Source organism: Asterias amurensis, chromosome 9 (genome assembly GCF_032118995.1).
Source record: "Asterias amurensis chromosome 9, ASM3211899v1".
Lineage (NCBI taxonomy): Eukaryota > Metazoa > Echinodermata > Asteroidea > Forcipulatida > Asteriidae > Asterias > Asterias amurensis.
Window position 1 is genome coordinate 6,354,080 of NC_092656.1, and position 12,776 is coordinate 6,366,855.

The 12,776-nt window shown below is 37.9% G+C and overlaps 1 protein-coding gene across 3 annotated transcripts in view; it reads left to right on the forward strand.

The window, feature by feature from the left end:
• LOC139941522 (uncharacterized) overlaps positions 1–12,776 on the forward strand; it is a 103,612-nt gene that overhangs the window by 37,335 nt on the left and 53,501 nt on the right. For 2 of the 3 annotated variants that reach the window (XM_071938060.1, XM_071938059.1), the window contains exon 7: positions 12,591–12,669. In XM_071938060.1, coding sequence (XP_071794161.1) covers positions 12,591–12,669 — 79 coding nt within the window. Of the gene's footprint in view, positions 1–5,089; positions 5,495–12,590; positions 12,670–12,776 lie in introns of those variants that run through there. The other variant, XM_071938061.1, reaches the window with a different exon arrangement.

A 12,776-nucleotide genomic window follows, 5' to 3' on the forward strand; every position in this document is an offset into this window, starting at 1 on the left:
TAATTCCAGGCCTGCCATGGGCTTAGAACTACCCAAGAGCACACTTGCCTTGCCATCTCCTCCACCAAAAGATCTTTTTGGGGGGACAAGTCTTTTTCTGTGTTAGGGCACAGACTGGTGAATCTGTGCATGTTCGTGCTGCTACATATGTGAAATTGTTCAATTAAAATATTTAAAACTTTACTTTAATTTGGTGTTTTTAAACAACAAATTTTGTAAAGTTGTTTCTTTAAACGAGTTACAATGGAGAGCACAAAAACAACCATTTCATCTTCCCTTTTTAAAAACATTCACTGAGTGTAGAGAAATGTTTCAACAAGGACAGAAAAGAAACTCTCTTGGAAAATGCTTTCTGCAAATTATTCTTCATGGTGAAGCTTAAGCGGAAAAGACAGGGCAGGAAAATTGGTTCAAGGGAAATAACACTTACACATAATCCATGATATCGAAAATCACCATCACATAGTGGAGCAGGGTTTTTGATAAAAATCTTTCTTAAAGGAACATTACAGAATTGGGTTTTGCTTACAAAACAGTTGCTGGCAGTGTAAGCACTTTATGTAATCCACCATATACATAAACTGACAAACTTGTAGAAGTTTGAGATCGATCTGCCATCTTGGTCATGAAAAAATAACTAAAAACCGAAAACACATTTTGCATGACATCGATTAAAAAAAAAATGAATAAAACACTCACTGAGCTATAAACTCCAAATTGGAATTTAGTTTTGTTTATTTCTTATCAAATATGACATTTCAGACAGAAATATTTCAAGGGATGTTTTATTGTTTTTACTATCATCATCAATAAACTGTGTAAGTTTTATGTAAATCTGTGATCTTAGAGGAGTTTTTTTTTCTTACGAAATTCTGTAATGTTTGTTTAAGAAAGTACAGGCAGACAGCAAACAATTTATGACTAACGAGCCGGTTCTAAATTTTGATACAATCTGACAGAGATACTGCCGCTGCGATTTATTTTAAAATGACACCCCCACTCTGTTCGAGATCAATCAGAAGAGGGTGAAAGATCAAAGTGTCAAGCTCTGTCTGACAGGAAAATATAAAAAAAACTAATTAGCACTAATTTAAAGATGGAGATTTCCTGTCTGGGTAGGGTTGGGCCGGGTTGAAGCATGTAGTGAAGAACTATATAAAGTTTTGAACATTACCACTCAATTCGATGACATATCAAGATGGTTGTCTGATGATAATTTAAAACTATTGTCCCCCCCCCCCCCCCCCGCGAATAAAGATATTTTCTTAATAGGGTGACCACAAACATCTAGCACAAGATAGCTAAGTTGGTAGAGCGCCGACACGTTGATTTGAAGGCCTTTGGTTCGAATCCAGCTCTAGTATATTTGTTCTTTGTTCAACCCTAAAAAAACAGTTTTTTTGTTGGCTTTTCCTTGCTTAATTAAACACACAACTTTGTAGTTTAACAAGGAATGAAGTGGATGATCTTGGCCAGCTGGGTTTTTTTTTAACTAAAAAGTATATTTCAGTTATTTCTTTTGACCCACCAACCAGTTTCAGAGAAAGAAAAACATTTTTTTATATTTTTTACATTGAGTACCCTGTTTAATCCAATAGCAAAGGTTTCAGACCCTGCTGATGCAATTATAGCCATAGAAAAACACAATCTAACGCCGCCAACAATATAAAGATGCCTCTTTAAGATCAAATTACAAAGCCCCCCATCCAGGAGGAAATTATACTCTCATGGCCAACCCTGACAACGTCCCCAAAATTTTCAGGGATACTTTGTTTTTATTGACCGTAATCCGTCCTGAGTCACTCTTGTTGCATTGAATCATGGCTGTCGCCACGCTCGGTATCATATCAAATTCGACCATGCTTCCTCCTTGAGAGGGCCATGTGACGCCTATCGTCAGGGGTGGGGTTGTTGGTGAGGGTGGGGGGTGGCCAGGAGGGTAAGCGTTACCCCCTCCTTTGTGTCTACCTGAACAAAGGGATCGAAGCTCTCTAACTTCAATTCAAATGAATATTTTTTATGTGGGATAATTGCTGTATACCCACCAATTAACACTCAGTATAGGGCCCCCCTCGCTAAGTGCTATCGTTTCCTTGGAATTGTTAACTAGTGTTTTTCTCTTAACAGTGGTCCGATGGCCAAATGCCAGTTAAAACATCGAAGAAACAGTCAAAGGACTGGTCTAAGATTGAAAAACATCCCTAATTTCTTGAAAACTGACAAGTGAAAAAGCTGATGGAGTAGTGAAATGACAACTGGTCTTGCGGACCAAGTAAGCTAAAAATATTAAGGGCAAACTCTGTAGTCTTTAAGATAAATCAAATTTTATTAAATCGAACTCAGTGTACTTTTTGGTAATGTTTTTGCACAAGAAAGCCAACACTTGAGAAGCAACCCCGATCAGAATCTCATTTCCTCCTGCATTAGTCTCTATCTCAAGACTTCCCCAGGCAGTAGGAAGGAGGATAATTCTGGTCTATATCATGGGAAGAAGGGACAACTAGGAAGGGATGTCCTTATAAACTTATTAGCGGCTGGTGGTGGGAGACTAAGGATTACCTTTGACCTTGGGGTGGATGGTGGTACAGGGTGGTTGTTTTATTAAGTTGTCATGGAAAAAAGGGACAACAAGGAAGGGATGTCCTTATAAAATCATTAGCGGCTGGTGGTGGGAGACTAAGGATTACCTTTGACCTTGGGGTGGATGGTGGTACAGGGTGGTTGTTTTATTAACTTGTCATGGAAAAAAGGGACAACAAGGAAGGGATGTCCTTATAAAATCATTAGCGGCTGGTGGTGGGAGACTAAGGATTACCTTTGACCTTGGGGTGGTTGGTGGTACAGGGTGGTTGTTTTATTAAGTTGTCAGAAAATCCAGCGTGTAGTATTTTTTATCACTGTTGGGCATTTTGCGCCAGGAAGGATGAGATTTTACTGGGGTGTTTTTTTTACGCAGTTTAGTTAAAATCTGATGGGTGTGGTTCGAATGTGGTGGGAGATTCGGGAGTTTTACCCAAGCAACCCAGTGCCCCTTTTTGTTATTGTATGCATATGTTGAGATACACCAACTGTGAAGGCTTGTCTTTGACAATTACCAATAGAGTCAAGTGTCTTTAAGTAGATGAACTTGAGCCCAGATCATAAAATTCTGTCTTGATGGCTTCGGGTTCGAATCCTTATGGAGACCAGTTGGTCCTTGAGAAAGATAGCTCAACGCCTGATCGCTTCCCAACTACAAGTACAGTGACAGCAGTGCCCAAGTTAAAAAAGCACACAAATATTGCACAGAAAAGCACAGAAAACTGTTGCTTAGCAAAAATAGGTTACCAGCCAAAATACCTTAAATGTACCCTACTCATGTCTTGCTTAGCAAAGGAATGTGATAAGCAGAATTGGCTTCAAATTAAAATGAAAAGACTGCCATTGATAACTGGTGGAATTTAAAGTGTGGTTGTGGATTCAATGTTTTAGCAAAAATAGGTTACCGGCCAAAATACCTTACATTTGCCATTGCTGTGACTGGTACCCCACTCATTTCTTGCTTAGCAAGGGCATTTGTTAAGCAGAATTTTCTGAAATGAAAAATTAATTTCACATGTAAGTTTTGTTGTAAAGATCTACACTTCATAGGATTAAACAGTTCCAAAAACCAAAGGTATGCTTTGCCTTAATTTGAAAATGCTGCCATTGGTGTCTGGTGGTACTTTAAGAGTATAGTTGTGGATTCAATGTTTGCTAGGTGTACATAGGGGTTATGCGTGATGCTGCTTAGACAAGTATTTACCCCACTACTTGACATGGACTTGCAGCCATCCTGTTTTGGGGTTTATAAAGAAGATTATGCAGTAAGAGGATCAATTCTTTCAGTAGAAATTTACATATGGTAAATACAGTTTGAATTTGAGGTGTGTGCAAAATAAAGTTTTGGACTCATATGCAAGAGTCATAGTTAAGTTTGAAAAGAATATACTGAACAGATAGGTGGATTATTTTTGTTGTCTTCTCTTTATACTGATGTCAATTATGTTTAGCATTTGGAAATACTCTACTGGGGTCAAAACATGAGGATATTTAACAGTTTTTGCAAAATTAAACTTGTTATAGCCTTGTTGTTGGTTGCTCCAGTTTAAGAAACTGTTTTTGTGCATGTATCAAAAAGCAGAAGTGTAACCTCCTCCGAACATTAGTTAATTTCATCAAGGTTGCTTGTCATTTTGTGGAAAGGGTTTTGAAGAATAAAAACAAATTGTAAGAAGGGTAGAAAATGCTCCTGTGAATGCAAGCTTTGATTGTTAAATGATTTGGGTGCAATTACTACATCCTTTTGTAAACAAGCTTTGAATTCCATAATTTAAAAAAATACAATTTTTTAAGACTGGTAGAAATGCTCCCGTGAACAAAAGGGCAGCTCTTCCATTGTTAAACAATGTTTGATGTAATTACTACATCCTTTTGTATATATGTAATAAAGCTTTACCATTATTTAGATGAATTCCATAATTCAAAAATAAAAATGGTAAGACTGGTTAGAAATGCTCCTGTGAACACAAGGGCAGCTCTTCCACAGTTAAATGATTTCAGGTGCAGTTACTACATCCTTTTGTAAATAATGTAATAAAGCTTTACCGTTATTTAAATTAAATCCATAATTCAAAAATAAAAATGGTAAGAACAATAGTGGTTGAAATGCTCCTGTGAACACAAGGGCAGCTTTTCAAAAGCTTTCTAAATTACTACATCCTTTTGTAAATATGTAATGAAGCTGTACAGTTATTTAAATGAAATCCATAATTCAAAAATAAAATGGTAAGAACAGTAGTGGTAGGATTGCTTCTGTGAACACAAGGGCAGCTTTTCCAAAGGATTTGGGTGCAATTACTACATCCTTTTGTAAATATGTAATGAAGCTGTACAGTTATTTTAATGAATACCATTATTCAAGCCCAACAAAAGAAGACAAGCACCCCCTCAACTCCCCTGCAACCAGCTGACAACCAGAGTACACACAGCGTTCTAAACCACAAAGATGCACAATGACAATAGCCTGGGTATTGGCTGAGATTGTTTGCATTAGGGATAGACCCCCAAATGCTGAAAGCTGTTCGTTGCATTTACACTCAGCGCAGAGCAGTGAGTGGAAAAACACCTCTCCCAACTGTGGGTTTGTCAGCAATTGTAAACCATAGTGGAGTGAGTAGTGCTAGTTGATCGTTGAGTAAAGGACAGAGGATGTACCATAGAGCAAGGATAGGCAAACAAAATAAACCTCAAATTGGGATGGGTGCCAAAACTGCCAACACATGCAGACATTGTGGGGATTGTTTACGTACGTCAATAGCTCAGCTCAGGTCCCATTTATAGATTTGGTTTGAGAGAAAAAACGTTTTTTTGTTTAATGCTAGCAGGATATTTGTAATCAAAAGGTGTGGGGACAGTTGGGGTTCGGAGTGGAACTTGACTGCACCATGTTTCCCCAAAGTCTGTTTCAGAAAAGGTAAGATGAAATATTCAAACAGCGAAGTTTTTGCCAGGTTTTAGATATAGTATGTAGCTAGTATTAGTAAAAGTCTCATAAAAATTAAGGAAAAGTTTCTGTATCTTGCCTCCCCTTTTTCATTTGTTATTCAATAGAATAGGAATCTAGTTTACTCAACATGAGATATTTACTTTTGTAAAATGAGTGAAAAAGTGGTGGCAGGATAAGGAAAGTTTTCAAAAATAAATTCTGGTCCACAGTATCAAGTTTGAGGTACAGGGGTTCTGAACAAGCCCTACAATGTTTAAGGATTTTTCCACCAAATTCAGTAAACACTTAATCTTCACATTGTAACAATGCTAAATGTACAAGCGTAGATTCACAGAAAGCTAAAAAAAAAAAATGTCTGATCCTCTGATCCTCAGTATTAAATTTGTTTTAGCTTCAACCTTGCAGTGTTTTGGAATTTCCGCCCAAATTCGAGAAACACTTCGCATTTCAACTTCATATATGATACATGTACAAGGTACAATACAGTAGTGTTTGCATACAAGTACCTGGGTACAGAAACACTGCTTGCATTTGCTTGTCATTCAATACCTTTCATGTTTGATATCAGTCACATCAGTCACATTTTATTGTTGTTGTTAAGGTATTCCATTGACAAAGTGACCTTTAGGGGTAACCAAACTAAGATTAGTAACTTCCAGTCTTTATTCCCCTTGGGGTGGTATGCCAGCTTACGTGATTTGTAGATATGTTTCAGAGTTTTTCACGTGCATGTACAACACGTACGATTGTGAGTGCGTGCATTGTGCACACAGTTGCTACACCTTTTGTATCGTAGTATCGACCATTCCTTGTATGTAGGGCTTTCATGTACAGTGTTCTGTGTTTTTTTGTGCGTAGTTTTAAACATGTCTGGAAAGCCATTGCTTCTATTACCCCCTGCGGCCAATTTCATGAAGCACAAAAAACAGCTAAACGCAAAGTAATCTTGCTTAGCAGAAATAGGTAACCGTCCAAAATACCATATTATCTACAGAGTTTGTAACTGGTTTGCTGAGATGACATTTGTTAAACAGATGTTCCCAAATTATCAAATCAAATTGTACTCCTGTTGTTCCTGTCTTACTTGACATAAATTAGGACTACGATCCCGGCAAAAATGCTTGGGCCACCCATTTCTAACGTTACAATAACCATTCCCTGTCCACTTCCACCTGACAATAAACATTCCCCCCCCCCTGCTCAATGTTGACTGGAACGCAGAAGACCGTGCAATGAGAACCAACATTGGGGGCCGGGGGGGGGGGGGGGGGGGGGGGGCCAACAAGATGTGGTCGGGATCGTAGATAGCTCAGTTGGTAGAGCACCGGCACGCTAATCTGGAGGTAGCAGGTTCAAATCCTCCATAGTGTTCAACCTACCCAAAAATGATGTAAAGTAAAAACCAATACTCTTGCAGATGTTCAGATTCAATACAATGAGAATCTTGCACAGAAAAAAAATTAATTAAAATATTTAATAAGGCGTCATGCAACTTTCATGATAAAATATTAATGCAGAAAAAAGCAGAATCAATGTACACTTGTTTCTTAACACTTTAAAACCTAGATGACTGGATTTACCAGGATAGTGAAGTTAGTATTTTCATGGAAACATGAGTAATTGGAACAAATCCAAAGAAACCTACGATGTATGAAATCACTTTAAAGCTTCAAGAGTAACTGGGTTTTTTCTCTCCAAAATTCATTATCTGTCACTCGAGCTTAAGCTAAGACTTCAAAACTTGTAAAAAATGTGGTCCCCCCTACCTATGAAGAATAGCCCAGGCCTGTATGCTTCGTTTTTGAAAGGGCAAGGACACCAAGGCATTTTCTCCTTCGTAAAGAGCACCCTAAGAGGAAATTGTAAAAATCTTCTAGGTCTCCAAGCATGATAGCCTACATTGGCAATCACACCCCCTTCAAAATAAGCTTCTTTGCATTAAAGACACTGGACACTATTGGTAATTGTCAAAGACCAGTCTGCTCACGTGGTGTATCCCAACATATGCACAAAATAACAAACCTGTGAAAATTTGAGCTTGATTTGTCGTCGGAGTTGCAAGACAACTATGAAAGAAAAAGCACCCTTGTCACACAAAGTTGTGTGCTTTTAGATGCTTGATTTCGAGACCTCAAGTTCTAAACTTGAGGTTTCTCACAATGTTTTATACTATCAACCTCTCCCCATTACTCGCTACCAAGTGAGGTTTTATGCTGATAATTATTTTGAGTAATTATCAATAGTGTCCACTGCCTTTAACTTTCATTCTTTTATCACATTTGTTTGTAAAGTAATCATGATTTATGGGAGTTAGCCAACACTTCCTATCAAAAAAGGTTATATTGACTTTCAGATGTAAATCACTCAATAAACAAAATATCTGCTGTCTTAGATGTAGGGAAATCAGTCTGGAGGCAGAGTGGGTGGTGGTTATAGACCTAGACACGGACTAGGTACGGACTCCAGATAATATTAGCTGTTAAGGAAGGAGTGTTACTACCTCTTTCATGCAATGCATGTTTGTTACCATGCTTACCCCACCCCCATCAGGAACATGGGGGTTGTAAAGCTCATGACACAGACTAGGGCAATAAGGAACCAGCCAAAATGGCTTGCGATGAGCTTCATACTCGTGTATTGTTTATGAGCGGTCCCCTCGCTTCAAATCAAGTTTGTAAGCATCTTTTAAAATGAGCTCTAAAGAATTTGTATTAGTTTCTGAGATCAATCTTAAACACAGGAGACCGATGAATCAATTTTGTGAAACCACTTTTTTAATCGTAAAAACTCGAATATTTAGCAGGGCTGGAATTACACAGCCCATGGCCTCTGTTGCCCCTGGTCTTGGCCTTGGTGCCCCATCAACAGTTTCCCTAAGACTTTAAGATTTTCCAATGAAAATGCCATTTTCAAACAATAATTGTCCTTGCCCTGTCAAAGGGGAAATTACAGGCCTGTGGAAACTGTTTGGAATCAAGCCCGGTCAAGTAGAAGAGCCCCCCCCCCCCAATTCGTTTCTTTTCAGCTCAAAAAGAAAACACAATCGTGTGATGCCTTTTTTTGCCCAATTTTATAGATTCCTGCTAAATACGAATCAAGGAAGAGTTACAGTAACTCAAGATCTTTAACTAAGTGTTCCTGTTTCGAAGCAAGCTGCTTCCACATGTCCAAGCACATCACACAAGTCTTGTATCAAAACGTCACAAAAAGGAAAAATTAATAATCGGTCAAACGGTGCAAGGTTTAAAGCAACAACACCTGTGATACTATCTCAAGTTTATGGTCCCCAAAGTGAAACTTGTGTCATTTTAGACGGGCGGCGACAACACCTTCCTGTTTAAGACATTGGGTGGTTTCCTCCCCGTGTCCACCTTGGACGACCTCCACTCAATCCCTTACTCCCTTCGTCTCCGACCTCCACTCAATCCCTTACTCCCTTCGTCTCCGGGCACAGGGTAACCCTCCATCAACTTGGGATGGTTGTCGTTAAGAAAACCTCACCCCATTGACAGCTTTGACACCTGAATGAATGCACTGTTTCCCTTGAAACTGAATCTCCTTTAAAAAAAAAAGATATTCCTTCAAGTGCCCTGTATTGAGATTGTCTGGAAAGTCTCCACTCGGCAGGAAATTTGGAATCAATTTAAGAGTTTCCGCAGAGATCTGATTTTGATTTGCCTTTAAAACCTGCCTGTTATTTTATACCATGTGTTCTCGCCTAGTTATGAAAATCAATTTTTTACTCCTTCACTGTGAGTGTGTAATATGAGTTGCCAGTATACCCCAAGCGCATCTTCTACTCGTTGAAAAGGTATCATATTTCTTAATGTTATTTCAAGAACAGTGGGCACGCCTAAACGGAACATTGTCACAGTATGTCCCCTCCAGACTTTTACAATTTTCCATTTTTCTAGTACTTTTTTTGTCCGCGTCATAGCTGTATGACCCGGCAGTCTTGTAACCTCAACAACAGGTACCACAAGGGCTCCCTTAAAGACACTGGACACTATTGGTAATCATCAAAGACCAGTATTCTCACTTGGTGTATCCCAACATGTGCATAAAATAATGTATCTGTGAAAATTTTGACTCAATTTTTCATCGAAAAATGCAAGAGAATAGCGAAAGAAAAAACACCCTTCTGGCACAAATTTGTGTGCTTTCAGATGCCTGAAAAAGGCTTCAGGCCTCCAGACATGTAACTTACATGTATGTCTGAAATCCTTTGCAATCCATAGCTGACAATTGATCAAAAGGCAGAGATAACATCAAATATGTATACATGTACAGTACATGGCCTGTAATTAGAATCAGAAATATCGCCATTCCATGTGAGTTTAATCAAAGTATTTTTAGAGTTGTGAATCATTCCTTTTTAGTCACTGCTGATTATCCCAAAATAGCGACAACTGAAAATCATGAGCGTATTGTCTCATTTGAATAGTACAACTCGGTAACTTTGTAGAGTTGGTAAAATGCCAAACTTACTCAGCCAATCATAGCTGGATGGTTAAAGGAACACATTGCCTTGGATCGGTCGAGTTGGTCTAAAAGAGTTGATAACCGTTTGTTATAAAATGGGTAGAAAGGTGTTAAAAGTAGAATACAATGATCCACAAAAATTTGCCTCGAAATTGCGTGGTTTTAGAACATCTTTCCAACCATATGCATTTTATAACAAACGGTTACAAATGCTACAAAAGACCAACTCGACCGATCCAAGGCAACGAGTTCCTTTAATTACTGCCTTTGGCCGGAAATTATATATTTTGCTGAGTTGTGCTGAGAAATTATTTTCGTGGGGGGGGGGGGGTTCTTAGTCATTCAGATTCGATAATGATAGATAGGCTGTTGGTACGAGGGTACATTCTTTGTTGTGCTACATGACATTTTTTTTCGTTTGTAGTTTATTCAAGGATCTGTTTCAATTTGAAGATTGACAGGGATTCTTGTTGGCCTGTTTCAATTTGAAGATTGACAGGGATTCTTGTTGGCGTAAGTTTTCAGAGACTTGTTGGCACGAGGGTACATTCTTTGTTGTGCTGCATGACATTTTTTTTTTTTTGTAGTTTATTCAAGGATCTGTTTCAATTTGAAGATTGACAGGGATTCTTGTTGGCCTGTTTCAATTTGAAGATTGACAGGGATTCTTGTTGGCGTAAGTTTTCAGAGACTTGTTAGCGTAAGACTGTTCCAGAGCTCTCTCGAACAGTCTTTGAAGAAGACTGTTCTAGAGTTAAGGTGCAGCATTAGAGAAAGAGCGGTCAACAAAGAATGATGCGTTCTGGGTACAAACAATTGTAGAGACTCTGTGCAGTGTGCAAGCGAAGACTTCATGGCGATCTCATCAAAATTACAAACACCCTCCTGTTTAACGACAAAAGATTACATGAATCAGATTGATGTGGAACAGCGTATTAAGGTTTTAACTGCAAGCTTTTAAGAACTTCCTTTAAAGGCAACATCCCCTTCTTTACTGGACGTTGATGAAGATTGAAATTACTCCTCGTCCTGAATCCATCTCTAATAATTTATTTATTCGACGGAGGAGGAAGTGTTAACACCCTTGTATTGCATCCTTGATCTCTGCCTTGGAGAGGATGTTCCTGATTCCCTGCGGGGTAAATGCCTGGATACGTCAGTGCCAGGTTTTATTATGTAAACACTCAGATTCTTTATTTTTTTTCTCTTGGTAAATTATTTTTTTAATTAATGTACTTTTATCACCTTCATCAAGCAGGCATGTGATTTCTCGATATTCATCCTGGTTTAAAGGTTTCCTTCAAGACATTAGACACTATTTGTAATTTTCAAAGACCAGTCTTCTCACTTGCTGCATCTCAACATATGCATAAAATGACAAACCTGTGAAAATTTTAGCTCAATCAGTCATCGAAGTTGCGAGATAACAATAATGAAAGAAAAAACACCCTTGTCACACAAAGTTGTGTGCTTTCAGATGCTTGATTTCGCGACCTCAAATTATAAATCTGAGGTCTCGAAATCAAATTCATTGAAAATTACTTCTTTCTCGAAAACTATGTTACTTCAGAGGGATCTATTTCTCAAAATGTTTTATACTATCAACAGCTCCCCATTTCTTGTAACCAAGTAGGTTTTTATGCTAATAATTATTTTGAGTAATTACAATAGTGTCCACTGCCTTTAAATGTTTTCTTAAAACCTCCTTGAGCCTTTTAAAGTGACCGTAACAGCCATAAGTTTTAACAAAATCAGAAAAGTCCTCCACACTTGCTTGTCAAAAAAATATAATGTCTTAAACAGAAATCAAATGTTTGTGTATAGTTATTATCCTGGAACCATCAATAACTTTTCAAAAATGAAAACTCGTCTATCAAAAACATGTTCAATTAAAGCAAATAAACTTTCACAGTCTTGTGACCTCAACAAAAGGTACCACAAGGGCTCCCTTAAAGACACTGGACACTATTAGTAATCATCAAAGACCAGTATTCTCACTTGGTGTATCCCAACATGTGCATAAAATAATGTATCTGTGAAAATTTTGACTCAATTTTTCATCGAAAATGCAAGAGAAAAATCGAAAGAAAAAACACCCTTCTGGCACAAATTTGTGTGCTTTCAGATGCCTGAAAAAGGCTTCAGGCCTCCAGACATGTAACTTGATGTAAATAAAATGTTTGTGTATAGTTATTATCCTGGAACCATCAATAACTTTTCAAAAATGAAAACTCGTCTATCAAAAACATGTTCAATTAAAGCAAATAAACTTTCACAGATTAGTAATGATACCACCATCACTAACACGTCTCACAAATTTGTTTCTTAAAAATAGCTCCCTTATCTTTAGCAAACGAGTTTTCCCAAATATAAAAGAAGTTTGTGTTAAGTGAGAATAACGATGCATCCTAATTATGTTGTCAGTTAAATTCATGAAACTAAAAAAAAAAACTAAAGAAAAAAAAAACCTTATGCCATGTCATTATGCTCTAAAAAAAAATAGTAGTTTAAACAGTTTATTTATAAAGATAAAATGCAGTCGAGTAATTTCCTTGTATACATTTTGATTTGGTTCTGACAGGAAACCGGGCTTAGAGACGCAGCAAGAGACCGGTGTGAAGAGGCAAGCAGTTCCTGATGGTTCATCATCACCTCATAAGGTTTGTCGCTTCAATTCTCCCTTATTTTTAAACCCAGTTTAACATTTATAAGACCGCATTCCCACTGGATCCATAACTACGAGATCCTGCCCCCGATTTCACGAAGC